This window comes from Letharia columbiana (genome assembly GCF_014066305.1).
Source record: "Letharia columbiana isolate WasteWater2 chromosome Unknown Sc0000063_s0, whole genome shotgun sequence".
Classification (NCBI taxonomy): domain Eukaryota; kingdom Fungi; phylum Ascomycota; class Lecanoromycetes; order Lecanorales; family Parmeliaceae; genus Letharia; species Letharia columbiana.
The window spans coordinates 36,706-55,517 of NW_023501107.1; the positions used below are offsets into that span (position 1 = coordinate 36,706).

The 18,812-nt window shown below is 51.4% G+C and overlaps 7 protein-coding genes across 7 annotated transcripts; 2 read left to right on the plus strand and 5 right to left on the minus strand.

The window, feature by feature from the left end:
- Nucleotides 1–475: 475 nt before the first annotated feature.
- HO173_011506 (uncharacterized protein) lies at nt 476–1,611 on the minus strand (the record flags this gene model as incomplete). Its single annotated transcript, XM_037313386.1, has 3 exons — nt 476–1,021; nt 1,079–1,211; nt 1,280–1,611. The coding sequence occupies 3 exons, from the start codon at nt 1,609–1,611 to the stop codon at nt 476–478; spliced, it is 1,011 nt and encodes a 336-aa protein (XP_037159658.1).
- A 716-nt stretch (nt 1,612–2,327) lies between these two features.
- Nucleotides 2,328–3,330, minus strand: HO173_011507 (uncharacterized protein; the record flags this gene model as incomplete). Its single annotated transcript, XM_037313387.1, has 3 exons — nt 2,328–2,479; nt 2,535–3,116; nt 3,177–3,330. The coding sequence occupies 3 exons, from the start codon at nt 3,328–3,330 to the stop codon at nt 2,328–2,330; spliced, it is 888 nt and encodes a 295-aa protein (XP_037159659.1).
- Nucleotides 3,331–4,200: 870 nt separating this feature from the next.
- HO173_011508 (uncharacterized protein) lies at nt 4,201–5,104 on the plus strand (the record flags this gene model as incomplete). The annotated part of the gene is made up of 3 exons (XM_037313388.1): nt 4,201–4,448; nt 4,536–4,853; nt 4,936–5,104. The coding sequence occupies 3 exons, from the start codon at nt 4,201–4,203 to the stop codon at nt 5,102–5,104; spliced, it is 735 nt and encodes a 244-aa protein (XP_037159660.1).
- A 213-nt stretch (nt 5,105–5,317) lies between these two features.
- HO173_011509 (uncharacterized protein) lies at nt 5,318–6,714 on the minus strand (the record flags this gene model as incomplete). The annotated part of the gene is made up of 4 exons (XM_037313389.1): nt 5,318–5,741; nt 5,850–6,232; nt 6,300–6,424; nt 6,480–6,714. The coding sequence occupies 4 exons, from the start codon at nt 6,712–6,714 to the stop codon at nt 5,318–5,320; spliced, it is 1,167 nt and encodes a 388-aa protein (XP_037159661.1).
- Nucleotides 6,715–9,244: 2,530 nt separating this feature from the next.
- On the plus strand, nt 9,245–11,100 carry HO173_011510 (uncharacterized protein; the record flags this gene model as incomplete). Its single annotated transcript, XM_037313390.1, has 5 exons — nt 9,245–9,455; nt 9,507–9,759; nt 9,810–9,839; nt 9,898–10,124; nt 10,184–11,100. 5 exons carry the CDS (start codon nt 9,245–9,247, stop codon nt 11,098–11,100), a joined length of 1,638 nt encoding a protein of 545 aa, XP_037159662.1.
- A 1,629-nt stretch (nt 11,101–12,729) lies between these two features.
- On the minus strand, nt 12,730–14,898 carry HO173_011511 (uncharacterized protein; the record flags this gene model as incomplete). Its single annotated transcript, XM_037313391.1, has 3 exons — nt 12,730–13,802; nt 14,224–14,675; nt 14,765–14,898. 3 exons carry the CDS (start codon nt 14,896–14,898, stop codon nt 12,730–12,732), a joined length of 1,659 nt encoding a protein of 552 aa, XP_037159663.1.
- A 3,113-nt stretch (nt 14,899–18,011) lies between these two features.
- On the minus strand, nt 18,012–18,797 carry HO173_011512 (uncharacterized protein; the record flags this gene model as incomplete). Its single annotated transcript, XM_037313392.1, has 1 exon — nt 18,012–18,797. The coding sequence occupies one exon, from the start codon at nt 18,795–18,797 to the stop codon at nt 18,012–18,014; it is 786 nt and encodes a 261-aa protein (XP_037159664.1).
- Nucleotides 18,798–18,812: the final 15 nt, after the last annotated feature.

The following is an 18,812-nucleotide window of genomic DNA, read 5'->3' on the forward strand; positions in this document are numbered from 1 at the left end:
AGAATCGCTCGTGCGTGTGCTAATTAAGGATTAAAACCACTTTTGCCCTTTGCGCTCGTGCGTCCCCGCAGCATTTGTATGCAGGTGCGCACGGGGACTAGCTATTTGCCGCATTTTAGTCTCCATAGGTACACGAAACTGTTGAGGTAGTATGATGATAGAAGTCATCTCTTCCGAGGGGCAGCATAGTGATCGTGTTACAATGTCTTGCGGAAAGGAGTGACGAGCTTTGAGTTGACGTGGCGCTTTAAAGAAGAGAATGATCATTGTAAGAAGCGACATCGATCTGAGGGGCTCTGAAGAAGCGATTGATGCAGCACTGTCAGGTTTTGTCCCAGGGTGCTCAAGCGTTTGCAACAGTACTGACGATGGGGACGAATCATGGATGGGACTTATCCAAGCCAAAACACAGAGCAACTTTTGTAGCTCAGTCATTCTCAAATCAGTCCGTTACTTCGTGAATGTTTCACACCTTTCAAGCATCCTCCAGACCCTGATAAAGAGGCACGCCCCATCCACCACTGGGATTGTTGAACCTCTTCTGGTACTTCTTCCCTAGCCTCTCAATCGTAGTATAATCCTCCTCTTCCAGCTTACACTTCGCCGACCCAAAGTTTTCCTTGATTCTGTCCGCATGCTGGCTCTTGGGTATGACACTACAACCCCTGTCCATGCCCCAAGCCAAAGCCACCTGTGCATTTGTACATCCACGCTCTTTGGCAATCTCCGTGATGTCCTCATTCACCAGCAGCGATGGCGGCGTATCCTTGCTTTCACCGGGTGAGCCGTATATAGGGTTTAAGTTTGCGAGGGGAGAGTAGGCGGTGACGGCGATGCCGTTGTCTTTGTGCCATTGTACGAAGTCAACTTGCTGGAGATACGGATGGAGCTCGAATTGGTGGACGGCGGGCTTAATGGTCGTTTGTTCGAGGAGCTGGTGCAATTGGTGGGGAGAGAAGTTGGAGACTCCGATGTGTCGGACTTTGCGGGTGTCAAGAAGCTTTTCCATGGCCATCCAGGTCTGCATGAGTTAGTCTCAGCACTGTGTGTAGAGGCTTGCGAGGGCGCTGGGACCCACGTCAACGTAGTCAATGTAGTTCTTTCCGTCAGAAGACGCCACAGGCCAGTGCATTAGGTAGAGGTCGAGATATTCCAGGCCCAAGTCGCTCAGCGTATTGTCGAGGCCTTGCTCAACCTGATCAGTCTGGTGGCTACACCAGTACAACGCGTCAGAGCCGGTGTATGCTAGGAAGCCACGCAGTAGACTTTGGGAGCGTACTGATCATTCCACAACTTGGATGTAATCCAGACACTGGATCGATCCAGCCCTATCGTTTCCAATCCATCTTTGATACCATTGCCCACCTCTTTCTCGTTGCCGTAAATTGCTGCACAGTCCAGATGTCTGTATCCAGTCTGAAGTGCAATAGAGACTGCCTCTGAGGCATTAGAATTGTCGAGGTTCCATGTTCCGAAGCCCAGCAAGGGGATGGAAGCGATAGAGGGAGGATTGCTGGGGCTGAAAGGAATTTGCTCCTGGGCACGGGACAGCCCGAACAGCGCCAGCGCAAGAGAGGAGAGCTTCGCAATGGATACCATTGCCATGATCATTTATTCAAGGTCCGTCAACTGAAAAAGAGTTGATGGAGTTGTATTCGTAGATGCTGGACTCCATTACAGCAATGAGATTGATACATCTCCGCATTTTGGTGATGTCATCTTCATGCGGGTCTAGGTACAGCGCCGGCCATCCGATCGACGGAGGACTTGCACAATATGATCTCGTAGTCCTCAAGCCGGCTACATTTATAACGGCTGTCAGGAATCAAATGGTTGCAAAGCTCGAATAAGTGGATGATGAATTAAGAGGACTTGGCCAAGGAGCACCCCAGGCAACGCCGAACGCCTACCACCATCCCTTAATCCCCTCCAAGTCTCAGGCTTTCTCTCGGCCTCTCTCACCGTACCTGAGGGTACTGTCAGCGAAAATTCCATGACAAGTATCAAACGTGTTGGGTTCTATCGTGGATAGCGTCTCATTCGCTACACCAGATCATAGCAAGGATGCACGCCCTTTCAACGCTATGTACCAAAGGCCTACAAAGTGCAGGATAAGCAAAAGAAGCGAATGTCTGTCAGAAAGTTGAAATATGCAGGATGGCACATACAGCCGATGGAGCTACACTCGCCTCACCGGATTGCACGGAGGATGTATGTTCGTGCAAGGCTACACGCAATGGGCGCCCAAGATCACGAGGCGCAATGCAAGAGCTAGCACCTGGGACCCTCGCAATGAGAATACATACTCAATAGACCGCCTGACCAGGTCAAGCTATTTCTCCGAGGATACTCCCGCTCAAATACGGCACGATCAATGGATCCTCCCCTCTTTCCGCTCTCCAGAAATTCGAGCAACGAATCGTCTCATTATCTACCAACCACGCCCAGTTGGTCACGAATGCCTGCGATATCTCCCACGCTGCCCAACACAACATCAGCTATGCCGCGATTAGAGGGAAAGAGATACTACATACCGAGTGCATTCCACGGCTGAGAGCCCCAAATCGTGAAGGAGCCACGATGCATATCATAGCAGAGCCGATCCTCCTGCTCATCGGTCATGACAGAAAGAAGGACATTATCCCTCAGCGATGGAGGAGTAATCATATCGAGGTATGGATGATGCGGCGTCGACAATTGCAGTGGCGTTGGGCTAAGATCATCCGGCGCACATCCTGGATACGGAGTCGATGTTGTCCATGGCGAGAGGGCATAGTCATCTGCGAGGAGAACTGGGTCTATGGCCAGCAAATTTGCATTCTGGAAGAAAGCTCGAAGCACAGAGTATTCCATGAGGCTGATGTAACGATGCTCGGCAAGCCCGGGGGTTGCGAAAATCCCTTGAATCGTCTTGTCAACATCATCTTGAAAAGGTGGTGAGTTGCTGGACGATGCGGCCCAGATTTCTTTGAGGACCTGGCTTGGCGTATCTGTCCAAAGGCTTTCGCTCTCGCTCCTCGTAGCCGCCTCCTCCGAGATTGCCGCTATTTCACTTGTCTCTTTTGAGTGTTTAGGCCCATGCCTTTTCTTTGTCTTGTCCTTGGGTCCATGCGTTCCTGATTGGAGAGTCAATTACAAACTTGGCGAAAAACAAAACGCCGTGCGACGAAACATACGGCTCTTCCTCTTCGCTAGCCTGTCCTGTATCCTCTTCCTAAGTGCCTTGTCTTCTACTTTAGTCCAATCATCTTTCTCGCTTTTGCTGTACTTTAGTCTGACCTGCAGATCCGTCGTTCCATTTGCGTCTCCATTTCCCGGAATGGTGGTCATAGTCGCTATGGCTTTTGCAAGAAGAATTACGGTAAGAGGGCAAGCCACAATGCTCTTGGAGATGTCAGAGATGTCAGAAATTAGCGTCCACCCCTGCCAAGACTCCCAGACCGAGTCCAGACAAAACACCAGACATACGTACATACGTTCTCGTGTTGGCACTTGCTCTGACTTTCTGACATTGATATCTACTTTGATACGTCCGACTCTGATTTTTTGATAATAGCCTTGCTCATAGTGCGGGGTTTCGAGATTTCTGCAGTCTGTTGGTAGAATATATAGCCTCTACATTACCCTGGGATGCTCACATTACCTTGTCATCAATTTCCACTGTGCTAGCATTTGAGATCTATCAAGATTTGTTGTATTTCGTTCCTTACGCTTCCCTATATCATCATGCCTTCTGAGAAGTCCACTCCTTACCATGCTCGAGACAATCCCAATCTAAGCGGCTACGTCGCTATTGTCACGGGAGTTGCGCCGTTCTTTTAGGAGCCCTCAAGCATAGTCCCTAACGACAAGTGCTCACCCTTAAAATTGCAGGTAATTCAGGGATCGGATACGAAACCACACTCCAGCCCGCTCTTCATGGCGCCCGAGTCTACATCGCCGGCCGCTCGCCCGACAGAGTTGAAAAGGCCATAGAGCAGATGAAAGCATCCAGCGCGAAGCCACTCGACCTCCATATGCTCGAGATGGTTCTGCAAAGCCTGGGGAGCGTGAGGGCAGGGGCAGAAGCTTTCAGAAGCACGAGACGCGACTGGATCTTTTGATCAATAATGCTGGCGTACGAAAACTTTGACTTCTGTCAAGGCCTTGCTCGGGTCACAAGATATCCGAGCCTGCTGACAACCTCGCCTAGTGCAGATCATGGCAGTCCCCTTCCAACTCACGACCGACGGCTTTGAAAGACAATGGCAAACCAATCACCTTGCCCCCTTCTTGCTTACCAAAACACTGCTCCCGATCGTCGAGTCCACGGCCGTCTCTAGCAGTTCCAAGAACCGTGTCCGCATCATCAACGTCGCAGATGACGCAGCGCTGCTACCACCTGCTCCCAAGCTACTGGACCTGGCACGTCCAAACCTGGAATATGTTACCGGTGCGATGAACGGATGGTACGTCACGCATCTCTTTCAACACCCAAATATCAGAAAGATATCAAGTGCCCAGACCATGCCATCCCCCCTCTAACTCTTCACCAGGAAACGTTACGGCCACTCCAAAATTGCCTCCATCACCCACGCGCGCGCCCTACACGACCGCCTTCACGGCAAGGGCATATCGGTCCACCCCGGCATCGTGGCGACAAACTTGCAGAGCGCGGACCCCAGCCTCTTCGGCAGTTTTGTGCGGCATATGGTACGCTGGTACGTAAAACCTTGCTTGCCTGCCTTTCCTTTCCCGACTCGTTTCCTACACCACAGCCGCCAGAAGTTCTGGGGGAACAAACCATTCTCTCCGTCATCGTTATCATCGACCTTTATGTCTCTTCCTAGACCCTACCCATCTTATATCTCGGCGTGAGTCAAGAAAAGAAGAACGGAAGGAAGCGGACTCGGAAACCCGCGTCTAGGGGTCTCATGCCGGGCACGCTTTCCGTAGCCGACGGGGCGACGTCGACGCTATTCTGCGATACCGGGGAGGAGGTGGGGGATATGTTGCGCCGTTCGGGAAGCTGGGCAAGAGGGCCGATTGGTGGAATCAGGATGAGGGGCTTGTGGAGGAGCTGTGGGTGGAGAGCGAGGGGATGATCAAGGGGGCTGGGTTCTGATAGTGTGTGAAGTATTATACTAAGCGGCATGCATCGTTAGTGGAATAGCGAGATTATTTAAAGTGCCTCGTTGTTGTACTATTACATTAAACAGACCCAACACTACCTACGACATACACTAACCACATGCGACCTAAAACGCATGATATCCCCTCCCTCCATCCCCGCCCCCCTAATCTTCCCTCACCACCGAACCCATCATCAACCCCCTCCTCACCTCCTCCACCCACTCCACTGCAAATGCTCCTCCACCCTCTCCCTCGCCCCCTCATCGCTACAATGACTAACCAGCTGCCTCATCCCCACCTCCCCCTCCCCATCACTCCCACTCCTCAACAGATAACTCTCGTTCCACGCCCTGGGCGCTCTCCAACTGCTCCTGGGCAACGGGGCCCGCGGCGCACCCCCGGCCCGGGGCGTGCCGTCCGGCGACGGGCGCAGGTAGAGGCTCCACGTGTGGGCCAGCTTGGGCGAGACGTGGTTGACGAAGGCGGCGGTGGCGGGCATGCAGCCGCAGAGGATGGCGGAGGCGAGTTCGCCGGCGGACCAGAGGGCCGGGGGTTGGAGGTAGTACGTCTTGTCCGGGTTGCCGGTGTGGAAGGAGACGACGAAGCGCATGATGGAGGCGATGCAGGTGCTGGTGCGCGGGTGAGTTCATGTTAGCTGGCTGGCTGGCTAGCGACATGTGCTCGCGACGTGTTCCTACAGGATCAGGACATGGGGGTGGGAGAGGAGGGGAGCGTACAATAAGCCGACGGCAAAGATGGCCAAGACGCCGACCTTGCGCCTGGTTGGGAGTTTGAGTTTTGAGATGCGGTAGAGTGGGAGGAGGAGGATTGAGAAGTCGGAGACGACGTTGATCGCGGAAGCGGCGATGAAGGCGGCTTGCAGGTTGACACAGCCGCCTTTGAGGGTGGGATTCCAGATGCGAGCGCGGGGTACGCATTGGAAGATGCTGGCGAAGAGGTAGGGGAAGTAGAAAGCGAGGTTGGCCCAGATGAGGATGTGGATGAGATAGTGGGTTTTGCCGGTCCCGGCTGTGTCGAAAAGGCGGCGATACATGAGGAGGATGGAAAGTTTGGCGAGGAAGATGGCAGGGCTGTAGAGGATTTCGGTTGTGTTTGCTAGCTAAAATGGCTCTTGAGTCACGGCTTCGCAGCATGTAATGTGCATCACGAGAGTGGCGGAAATTTACCTTTGCGAATTCTAAAACACGACCCAGTGGTACATCCCATTGATGGACTCCGCCGCCATATTCGGCGGTGAAGTACATCGATGTACAGTACCCCACCAGGAATGCCCACGCCGTCGCGGAGGCATCTATGAAGGGTAAGCTACTCGCATGATTGATTTGCCATTCTAGATCTGTACGTACAGTCCGCCCATCCATGCGACTTGAGAATGAAGAACACTGTGCACAGTCTTATCCAGACGAATGGTGTGCTCACAGCCAAACAAATTGGCAATGTGATGTACACCCAGCGAACTTGGGAGGGTGGATCCGTGAGGTTGGGGATCACTCCAAGTGGAGGTTGCAAGCCTGGCCCTTGGAGCAGAGCCTCTGCTGCCGCTGCCATTGCTTGCGCTGTAGCATTGGAACTTTGCGCCATGGTGATTCCGCGCACGATATTGCAGCGCCTGTAGGTGACAGGCGGGTCGGTAAGTGACCGTGGTTGGGCCAGTCATTCTTATAAGCGATTTGAAGGGCCAAGCCGGTCTCGTGCGGCGTATTCAGATCTGAGACGGTAGAGGACCTGCATGGCGTGTTGTGGAGAACGGTTAGTCCCCGATGCAGACATGTGTAAAAAAAAACACCATCCAATGAAAAGCATTCGACGCTGGCCTGTGCGCTGCATATGTGGAGCAAGCGTTCAAGCATTTCCAGTCGAAATACCAAGCCTCGAAAATGCATGAGGCTCATGGACTCCTAAGAGCTTGGATGTGTCTTCTGACATGCATCCTGCATGCGAGATGCAAGCTATGGAACTAGAGCGATCGTTTAGAAGTTAGATGAGGCGTAAAACATCGCGATAGGTCGAACGGGCTTGAGCTTCTGTCAAGAAACGGCAAAGCGTTCTTGACCCGGGGTGCATCAGTCTCTGTGTGCATCCGTGGCCAGGTTACCGGTGTCATGATGCCGAGCTGTAGACGGCTGACATGCAAGGGCCCTGTTCATGCGTCCGTCTTGTTTCAAGGACACGGCCGAATAAGACCGTACCACCGTCGACTCAGCGGGTAAGGTGTACGTCATGAAATGACAGATTCGAACGTCTTTGGCGCAGATGTAGGCGCTCCAATCACCTGCACTCATTGCGTATGGATGGCTTAGAGGCGCTTCTTCTAGAATCGAAAGATTTATGCAACCTCGAAGATTCTTTGTCAGAAAGGAACGCACGTTAAAAAGCAGAGTCGATCACGCGGTAACGAGTAAGTCTGACAACAGGAGCCTGCAAGTCAATAATGCCACGGAACGACTGGAAAAGGATTGCTTCAACAGTAATGATGAGCACATACGAATAAAAGCAGTGCTCTTGTATGATTCGGTCTTCTGGAAATACGAGGCAGATGCGCAGCTGTTGACATTAACCTGTTCGCAGAATATTTGATTCATCGTGTTCAACAAGAGACTTGCTGAACCGATCTATTTTACCAGGGACTCCGCCAGAACACACAGCCAGCTTGTACCTTTGGACATGCCGCGATAGACCACATCGTACGCTCTCTTATACACATTGAAAAAATCACCTTCAGAGGTCGAGCGCAAACGATGCTACCAAAGAGAGGATATTTTACCAAAGCCAGAAAATGTGGAAAATACGCGAAGCACGACGGACTGCGTGCTTCCTCTTTCCTCTTCTCCAGGGCGAAAGTAGACGCAGGCAGGCGCCTCAGCGCTATTTCCCAATCAGATTCAGCGGATGGATACGATGAAGATTATTGATCACCAAGCTTATACGAGCATGAATGAAGGTGGAAAGGACGGAGAGAGCAAGCATCTCCGAAGAAGGCCTTGCCAGCTACCTCTACGTACCGTATGTAACAATCTTTTTCAGATCTAAGATGGAAAGAAAAGCCGAGAGATCATCCGCTAATGACGCCAAGCTTCACTAGTCCCCCGGCTAGATCAGCCTCCAAGATACCTTAAGGTACATACGGTAAGTACCTAAGGTAGAAATTTCACCCAGTCACATTTACCCCGCAATTGATTTTTTCTTTTTCTCCTTTGAAACCGGAAGCCTCGGTCATTTATTATCATTAAAATTGTTTCCATTTTGTTATTATTTCCAAGGAATTGGAGCAAGGATCAAAACCAGATTTCTATACGGGGATACTTGGATTGCTGGAAATCAATATTGTGTCTCCCAGCTCAATCCTGGTTGCTGTATCTCCCATTTCCCAATGTTCATGCTTCCCAGTAAAAATATTCCAACCGCTTTGACGCTTATATCCACCAGTTCTAGAACCCGGTAGCACCATCACCGTTAGAGGAATCCTGCTTCCCCCTTACTATGACATTATTATTGAACCATTTAGGAAGGTGTGAGGCCTTATGTGATCTACTCTGCAGCCATGTTCTGCACGCATCTGCAACTGCCCGAATTTCTTTCTCTTCGGCCGTTGGTAGCGAGCGTTATCGGACGTTTTTTGTCATCGTCTACAGCCCTTACACCAATACAAGCCTTATCTCAGCACCTACTCCATGACTAACCCATCAAGTCATCTTTTTCAACCTTGCCATGCAGCTAAAGCCCACCCGCTGAGACTCGAATGCTTCAACCGGATTTCTACCTGCTCCTTTAGTAATTGGCATCGGCGACAACATGTGAACGGTTCGGATTGCTCGTCCAGGACCGAGAAACCAGGATGAAACCAGAATGATTCTGGAAGGTATCTATCCATCTCCCCTCACACCGCTGCAAATCCCTCGTGGTAAGGCTGCCTTGATGGAGACCTGCATGAGAATATGTGAGGGGCAATGCACCTCTCAATGCACACCTGCGTCCGGGGAGCTTTAAAGAGCTCACAGTCTCTCCGAGTCTCCTCCTTTTCTTCCCTCACAAGCCTGCCTCTCTCTAGGCTCTGTTCTTACACACAGCTCTTTCCTCAAACCTTGGACAGCTATTCAAGCAGTCAGCCAAGATGCGGGGACTCTTTTCAGCTCTCGCAGTGTCCGTCCTGATCCTCGACGTCTCTGCCGCCGTAAAGCACTCACATCTTCGCGACGTATCGCGCAGAGGCCAAGAAAAGGCCAAGAAGGCGGTGCGTGAGGCTACATATGAGAAATTGAGCGCACGTCGAACAAACACTTCCACGCCTGCCACTTCTCAATTCCTCACCAGCACTACAGCCAGTCAGTCCATGTCCTTTCGTCACAACTGACACATGACTCACAATTTCGCAGAGTACAAGGTCGACTCGCTGCCCGATGTCAACTTTGACATTGGTGAGATGTACTCCGGATTGATCCCAATCGATGAGAAGAACGCCTCTAGAGCGCTGTTCTTCATGTTCAATCCAACCATTGGAAAACCCGTCGACGAAATCACCATTTGGTTGAATGGTGGACCCGGTTGCAGTTCCTTGGAGGGCTTTTTCCAAGAAAACGGCAGGTTCCTATGGCAGCCGGGAACATTTGCGCCTGTGGAGAACCCATAGTATGACCTGTTCATCCTTTACACTCACGGATGGGACTAACATGGTCTAGCTCATGGGTGAACTTGACAAACATGCTATGGTATGTCTTACCGTCGCTTGAACCGATGTATTAGCGCAATGACTAACGTGGGATTTAGGGTTGAGCAACCCGTCGGCACAGGCTTTTCAATTGGCGAAGTCACCGCCACGACCGAGGAGGAGATTGCCCAAGACTTTATCAAGTTCTTCAAGAACTGGGAGAAGACCTTTGGGATCAAGAACTACAAGATATACGTGACTGGCGAAAGCTATGCGGGCCGCTACGTTCCATACATTTCTGCGGCGATGTTGGACCAGAAGGACAAGGAGTACTATGACCTCTCGGGTGAGTCGCCCTCCGCGGCCCATGGCAGTCTCCTACTTTGATCTCACGCGCGTCTACAGGAGCTCTAGTCTATGACCCTTGCATCGGCCAATTCGACTACACACAGGAGGAGGTCGCTGCCGTACCCTTCGTCATGGAGAACCAAGCCCTCTTTCAGTTCAATGCCTCGTTCCTCGCCCAACTCGAAAGTCTCGACAAGTCCTGCGGATACGCCGACCTCCGAGAAAAGTACCTCACATTCCCACCTCCCGGAAACCAGCCACCCGTATTCTTCAACTACACCAGCGAAGCCAACTGCGATGTCTTCGACATGATCGATGATGCCGCCTTGACAAACAACCCCTGCTTCGACATCTACGAAGTCAACCAGCAATGCCCCCTCCTCTGGGACGTCCTCTCCTTCCCCACCCAACTCGTCTACACCCCCGAAGGCGCTTCCACCTACTTCAACCGCTCGGACGTCAAAGCCGCCATCCACGCGCCCGCATACGTTGACTGGGCCGAATGCGCCGTCAACCCTGTCATCGTTGGTGGTGCCGAAGTCAACGGCTACTACACCGGCGGTCCCGAAGGCGAAGGCGACCTCTCGGCCGATCCAATCCAGCACGTCCTCCCCCAGGTGATCGAAGCCACGAATCGCGTGCTCGTCGGGAACGGAGACTTCGACATGATCATCATCACGAACGGCACCCTCATGTCCATTCAGAACATGACCTGGAATGGCAAGCTGGGCTTCCAAAGCCAGCCAGCTACACCAATCGTTATCACGGAGCCGGATTTGCAATACGAGGCTGTGTTCGCGGCAAATGGGGCCGCGGGCCTTGATGGGCCACAGGGAACAATGGGTGTGCAGCATTACGAGCGTGGGTTGATGTGGGCGGAGACCTTTTTGAGTGGGCATATGCAGCCAGAGTTCCAGCCGAGAGTGACGTATCGGCATCTGGAATGGGTGTTGGGAAGGATAAATGCGCTTTGAGACTTGTTTCGGTGGCCGATGTAGATACATCCGAATATGAAGATAAAAGCCAACTGCTGTAGATAGAAAAACCTTCTCACCTGAAGTCAGATGATTCCTCTTGACTTTGTGTTTTTCGACCTCTTTTTCTGTCTTACAACATCCCCAATCTACCTGTGAACAACCCTCCCAAAACAAATCAAAGGAGTGCACGGAGAGACGACGACCTCATAAGGTAATCATCCCGACTTCTATCCGCTACTGCAACCAAACACCCTACAAGAAAATCCCCAAGCTTTCCTCTCCCAAGTCTCCAACAAAGCACCCTCCGCCAAACTCAGACCTAATCACCAGACACAATACTCCCATTTCGTCTGCAGAAGGAGTACGAAAACGCACCATTGAGAAAAGAAAGTGATACCCCCCAACACACGATCATGGAAAACCCACACCCAACCTACCATCCGAACAGCCGACGCGACGCACCCATCGACCTAAAACCCGCTCCGGAGTGGGTAGTCGATGAATCCATACCTGGCACCGACGTGGCCGGGGTTTCCGATCCCTGCTTGAGCGCATCAGCTACCGATTCATACGCTCACGCCTTCCCATCCGATCCTCGGTTTCCAATGCGGGGCTCCTCACCACTGGCAGCCTTTTCTACCGCAGAGCCCAGGTATCCCGAACGCCCGCATCGACGACCGGATCTCCGTCACGCCGCGCCGTTCCGTTTCCTCAGAAAGAAAGCATCCAAGTCGGCCGTAGGGTCGAGGGACGGATTGCGGATGTTGGTCAATCAAGGGTGAGAGACACATTGATGGCCTGGGTTTCAATAGTAGGTGCCGCAAATACTATGGATTCCCATCGTACCCAGCGCCGCAGCCGGGGATGTTCCAATTCGGGTCGGATGCGTTCGTCATGACGGTATCGATGGCACGGGCGATGACCTGTTCATTAGCCTGCAGACACTGGAGCGCCGTGAGGAAGTGATCCGACTAGGTCGGAGCTGTCGGCAACGGGGTGACGGAGAAGTTGCCCGAGGCCGTGAAGGTCTGGAAGGTCGTCGGAGATCGCCGACGTCACGTTGTTTGTTTTAAAAATAGGTGGTGACGGTGCCCATGACGTTTGAGATCTGGTCGAGATGTATGATTTTGGGAGTCGGGAGTGCCCGAGGGGGAAGAGAGACTTGTCGACGGCGATGGCCTGCTGGGCGCCGTTGAGCACGGTGCCGATGTGCCGGGGAAGCGATTGGGTCTGGAAAGCTTGGTGAATGATTCACTCCCACTCCCACTGAGATTGCAAGAACCAATGAGCATTTGTGCGATTCCGGTGCTGACGTCAATGCGTCCGACAGCATTGGGGAGACTCCCCAACATACTGCCGCTGGACGTGGAGACTTGGTTGTTGTGAAAATCCTATGCGATTGGGGTGCAAATCTTGAATTTGCCATAGAAGAATATAACCTTCTTGATATGGGTGCCCCTTTACCACCGGTAGAGTCTAATACTTTTGCTCACTAGGCCCAACATTTCACGTTGCACAGACTCGGCGATCTGGAGCCATCGAAATACGTCAATAGTCCTTGGCCAGATTTTGCTTGTAGGGAACACCTGCTAACAGACATCACGGACATACCAAGCACGCCAAGCTTCACGCAAGCAATTCATCGATACTATCCATCAACGGGTCCCTCAGACCCTGAGAAGGCTGACGAGGATTCGTCCACACTCTATTGATCGGCGCTTCCCATGTCCAAAGAGACTCCCTATAGTTTTGTGCCACAATTGTCTCGGGGAATCCATCCATCTGAGAAGCTCCCGAGGTATCTCCAGCAGTCGTTGCGAACTCAAACGTCTCTTCAGGCCAACTCAGCTCAGTCTCCTCGGGGTTAGCGGTCACATCTTTTCTCTCAGGTGGCCAGTTTGTTTCCGCTGGGAAGGGGAAACTGGCGCGTTTGATGCTCAGGGAGAGCCCAACTACTGATGGCGGGTTTTGAGTAGGCTGATCAAGGCGTATGGCAGTCCAGGCAGTGAGACCGCGTGGTGCATGAAGGCAGCTATTTGGGATATCGTGTTGTTGGGCTGCAAGGTCGAATGTCATTGACCACGCATCTGTCCCGAGTGGAATGGTAGCACTACTACATTTGTGAAAGTCTGAGTTCTGGATTACCCACTGCGCGGCACCGATAGTAATGTTGACGCTACTACCGGCATCTGGCTTTCCGAAAGCCTTGGTCTTGCCTGCAAACTTGATAGTGAGGACGCAGGCGTCATATTCGCCGAGTAGGACATTGAGCGGTGTCAAGAATATTACGCTACGATCCACCCTTCCGGTAGCATTCCTCAAGTAAACATCTTTCGTGTCGAAATGGTGACGACTAAATACAGCTTGATATCTCCCACCAGTTCGTAATTCTTTATTCGTCCCAAGGTCGCCAGGACACATATTCGTGGCATCCTTGATCAGTGGGCTGTCTCTTGGCTTTCCCGTCAGCGTACGCAGGAATTTTGGATGAACCCTATAGAAATTGTTGTTGGGTTCTTGTTTCTCTAAGAGGGCGTTGACTTCAGCAGCGATAATGTAATTCCTAGAGTGTTTGGCAAACTCATGCGCCCAACATTCTACGGCAAGTGCATCACTTTCAAAAACAGCGTCTTGAGTCGAAGAGGTATGGCCAACGACTAAGCCAGTGTTGGCATGGAAGACTGGACCACCTGAATTACCTTCGGAGGCAGATCAGTAGGAACTCAGAGAAAGATTTTATAGACTTGCCTTCGAATTGATCCATGTCCGTTGTATATGTTCCATAGCCAGCAATGACGTGCGAGAAAGGATCGCCATCGTTGCCCACAAGGGAATGCCGCAGCACGTGGCCCCTTCCAGAGACTTTTAACTGCGTGCCCAAAGGGCTGCCGATGTTGTAGACTGGACTGCCAAAGCTCGGAGGTTTCGTTGATAGCCTTGCTTTCTTTAGGAGAGATAGCTGATTTGGTGTCCCTCTCAACTTAAGAATTGCAGAGTCCCATCTTCGCGCCCAACGAGCAGTCTCGACCGGGTCTGTTGGGGCGGGGGCAAGTCCGTGTGTGTCACAGAGTACAACTCTTTCGATATTAAAGACCTGTGATTCCGAAAACGTCTTCTTACTCACGACATCGTCAAGCCAATTGAAAACCACTCTCAGCTCCTCCAACTGACTGTCAAGTAACGCCTTGTCCAAGCAATGCCCCGCCGTTCCCACATACCCATGACCAAGATGATAAGCTGAGCAGAATTTTGGACCGATGATGTACTGACCGGCTGGTGCAAAACGGCTGACGAACTCAGTCGTACCGCTCGGCCACTCTAAAGCATCCATTTTGTCGGATAGGGTTTCGGCTTCGGACCCGACATAGGCTGTAGCTGGACTTGTGAAACTATTACAGAAACAGTGGCCCAAAGAGTCCTTGTCATATTGCACGCAATCTGCGAGGTTGTTTCGCCATATCGAGTTCAAGTCGGTTTGTTTGCGAGAAGGGTCGTACACCCAAGAGTGCCCCACTTGAGTCCAGCCAAATTCGGGCTTCAGGACCGTAATGATACAGGTAGCTTCCACGTTGCTGAATCAATTCAGTCGTGGAGTAAGCGGAGATACAGTCTTCAGGCTGATTGCTGCTTAGAAGAGGTAGGATAAGCAATGAGGACTCACTTCTCAACATTAGCAAGCCCGGTTCCAGAGATCGCCGCATCAGCCTCAATCCTGTGGTCAAACTCAAGCGTGTGTGGATCATCGAAAGACCTATCGGTGACGTTCCAATCATTGTAGCGCTCTACCAGAGGCATGAGTAGAGCAAATAACCCCCGTCAGCAACTGATTTTAGCCCATAGCAGACACTTCGGTCTTTGCCATGTTCGTTTTGGGTGAAATAAAGACGCTGCAGCGCAGAGTTGATGATGAGCTCAACCAATCTATGGTTGCTGCACCGTTCCCTCTCAGGTCCTGATACCTCGTGAAGGTGGTTACAACGGCTGTTGGAAGCAAGATGAAAAGATACACCGATTAAATGGTATCATGCCGCATTATCACCACGTAGTTCGCAGGCAAGATCCTGGGCGCCAAGACTCCTGGGCCAAGGTCTCGGAATAGAGTAACGACCTGCTTGAAGGGTTGCCCGGACAATACATCAGATCTGCTTCGGAAGTCCGCTTAACCTGAGCTCACTCTCGGGTCCATTGTCACTATCAGGCGCGACTGAGGTAAATTTCTGAAAATACATCTATGCGCTCCTAGAACATAGTTTTAGGGTCCTCGGTTATAGTACAGGGTCGCCTTCCGGCAGTACCAGTAGGGTTAGGGCTGCTACTAGCGCTGTCCGACTTTGCCGTGTGCCTTTGTACTTTACTCAAACTCCCTCATGGTTTAATCATTATTTCTCAATCTATTCATCATCCATTTCCGTGTATTCTATCGCTCAACAGCACCGTGGGCTCTACGCAACATAACAAGGCCTGCACTTGATGTGCGCTCTCTACTCGTCTGGAGCACGCCGTGGCTCACCCGCTTCATCGACTACTTGTAAAAGGACCTTGAGGCACTCCAAGGTTCGCCATGGCCTCTCGTGCAACAGACCGAGTAACTACTCCGCCGATGCCTGCCGAGTTCCTCCAGCAGCTCTGTAGGAACCTCGATCAGCCTAATCTCAAGAGATGTCGCCTTGTCTGCAAAAACTTCAGCTACGCTGCTGAGAATTCCCTGTTTCGCCAGGTTCTGTTGAAGCGCAAACTTGTGAAGGCCATGTGTTATAGCGGGATAATGCTCTGGAATGACCATGTCTGCATGGACTTCAAGAGTTGGTCCAAGTATTTCGTTGGGCAAGGTTTTCACTTACGTGATAAGACCACGATAAGTAAATTTGCGAAGAGTCTCACATCGGGAGAAGTTGAGATGCACTGTCAAAAAATTTGCGCTCACCATCACAGCGAACAGCTTATGCGGATTTTTGACATCGGGACTCAAGATGTGACTAGCGATCTCGCCAAGCTACCACAACTTGAAGAGGTTCGCTTCGCCCGCGGCGAAGATTTGCTTCACTGAGTGATGGGCTGGTCTATGATCAACTGAGCTCCATCGCGCGAGGTACTTTGGTAGAGCCCAGTCGGTTGGTGGATGTGAATTCCACGCAGGACAATTCACTGCCCTATTGACAGCTGCTCATACAGTCCAGAAACCGTTAAAAACGGTCAAAGCGCTTGGTATCCCTTGGAGTGTTTTACAGCAGTCCAAAGAAGTGGCAGATGTCACGGCTACAGCCACAAAAGCTTGTCAGTATCTTGCAGTCGAGATAAAATCTGACCAAGGCAAGGAGAATGAAGGAGCAAATCTCGCAAAGATGATTTCGAGCTCTCCATCCCTCCATACATTCGAGATATCCTTTGACTTCCTACCATTCGAAGATATAGAATGGACCATGAAACTGTCCGAGCTTTTTGAAGCTGGAGGTCACTGGCCGAGTCTTAAGCAGCTCAAGCTCCGGGCCTTGCAGGCAACGGATATCAGCCTGATAAAGTTATTGACGACTCATGCCACGACTTTACGATCTCTGGAGCTTGCTCATATCGGCCTCGAACACTATCAACTGGATGGAAAGGAGTGTCATGGCTCCTGGGTCGAGACTATTTTAATCCTGCAAAGTCACCTGTGTCTCCAAACCGTTCGTCTAGACGGTAACCTAAGCAACGGATGGAATGAAGCATGGTCAGCAGTGGACCCCAATAAATCAGACGATTGGCGTCTTGTGGGCGAGCGTCCGGAGGAAGTTCCATGTCTCAAGCATCGTGTGGAACGATATGTTGTGGAGGGCGGCACCTGTCCACTTCCTCTGCCACATCATGCTGAAGAATCAGGCGGCTGGGAATGCATAGATTTTGGTGAAGATTCGTCTTGGAGGTTTTGTTCGTAGCTCTTGCGATGAGCAGTGACCACGCCAGAGAGATATTGTAATCCCATAGACTGGCGCCTTCCGTGCAAAGTGGCTTGACAGAACTTCAAAAATGGTATACTTTGCAACGTATTGACTTTTGAACAACGCCGTCACGATAAACTCTGGCTGCAAACGGTTAAGGATGCCCAAGAAGAGCAAACGCGATACTAAACGATATTTGTAAGAGTTTCCGCTGTTGAGTTGCGGTGGATTGCAAACAGGGACTTTTTGATGTTCGGTTGGAACGCCTGAATTTTACACCCTGCCGATCCATGTAAGAGCAATCATCATGCCAGAGATATGGCACAACCAGTGCATCCGTCACTCTGCTGGTAAGGTATGCATGCCTTGTAACAGTATTTCGACAGAAGGCCCACCGTCGTCGGCTGCGTCTGTACACGGAGAATGCAAAATGGTGAAATTTCTTTTCCATTCATACAGTCTTGAGCCGCATTTCTCTACACAACCATCGATACTACGGTAGTGAAGGTGTCTGTTTTTTCGAAACGTACAAGTATTGTGAGTCTCCTTTCACTTCCGCGTTCAGAATTTCGACCAAACTCAGGCTTGTTTCTGTCTTGTGAAAGTATCCATGTCTGTAATCCGATGACTTTTCCTCCTAAGGTAATCACTCTTTGAGACTCAAGCTCCCACCGCCAATAATTGTCAACAATAACAGCCTAAGCAGCGAAATGGCCACCTTCCTCTTTTCTAACCCAACATTTCCGAAACTCACAAATCCCGTTCTCCATTCACCAAGCCCCCTTTCATCAAACACCTCGCCAAACGTCACTCCATCCCTGCATCACCATCATCTCCTGCTTCGACGAGCTCGCCGAACTACGAAAGTTCTTTTTGTTCAGACAAGGGATGCTTTGACAATCAGCGATGCCGGTACTTGTTCGGGGAGTCTCTACCCGTGTACCGCAGTTGATCGCGGACAAGGCGCCCAAAAATCCGGACTAGACGTCTGGATTAGTCCAGGTTTCCTCCATGTAAACTGGACGGACCATCGAGCGCATCAATTGTTAATGGAGGTGACCTGCGACGGACACGCGCGGCTCCCTGCCGTAAGAGTGGGAGTAGGGTGGCTTCCATCATTACAGTTGCACGTGCTGGTAGCGTGCTCGCCATCTTTTCCCATTTCGATGTGGTTGACACTGTACATGATTGAATCATTAGCTCATGGTTCTTCTTCAATTGAATTGTCCCTCCGTTCTTGATAGGAAAGTTTTTGGAGATATACATCAGAATACATATATAGATAGGCCCAAGACTTATGGGTGTCGGGGGAGCTCTGGGAGCCGGATTAGTTGAAGGAGGCCGTGTAGAGGACGGTGGTGTGGGTGATGAGTACCCTGCGGTAACGATAGGAGTCCAGCCCGAGGACGGCATTGTGGTGTAGCTGCAGTCGCTCACTATGGTGCCGCTAACAGTATTGACAAGCATAGGCGCCTTGATGCCGTCGCAAAAGCAAAAGTTCTCTGTGCCGGGCGCATAACCCTGTTCATCGGACAGATACTCAGCGCATGGTGAGAGGCCACCTTGCCCAGGAATCACGACGGGAGCGCTACTGGTGGCTGCTGGCAATGATGACGATGATTGAACGGCCATTGTAGATGACGGTGTCAACAGAGTAGTGAGCAAAGTTATACCACTTGGGCGATGTTTCTCGGCCGGAGGTACTGATAGCGTCGTAGCATCTTGGGAGCTGAGAGCCGATAGCGGTGTGCCTGGTACGACAGCTATACTGGAGACCATTGCTGAGGTGCTGTT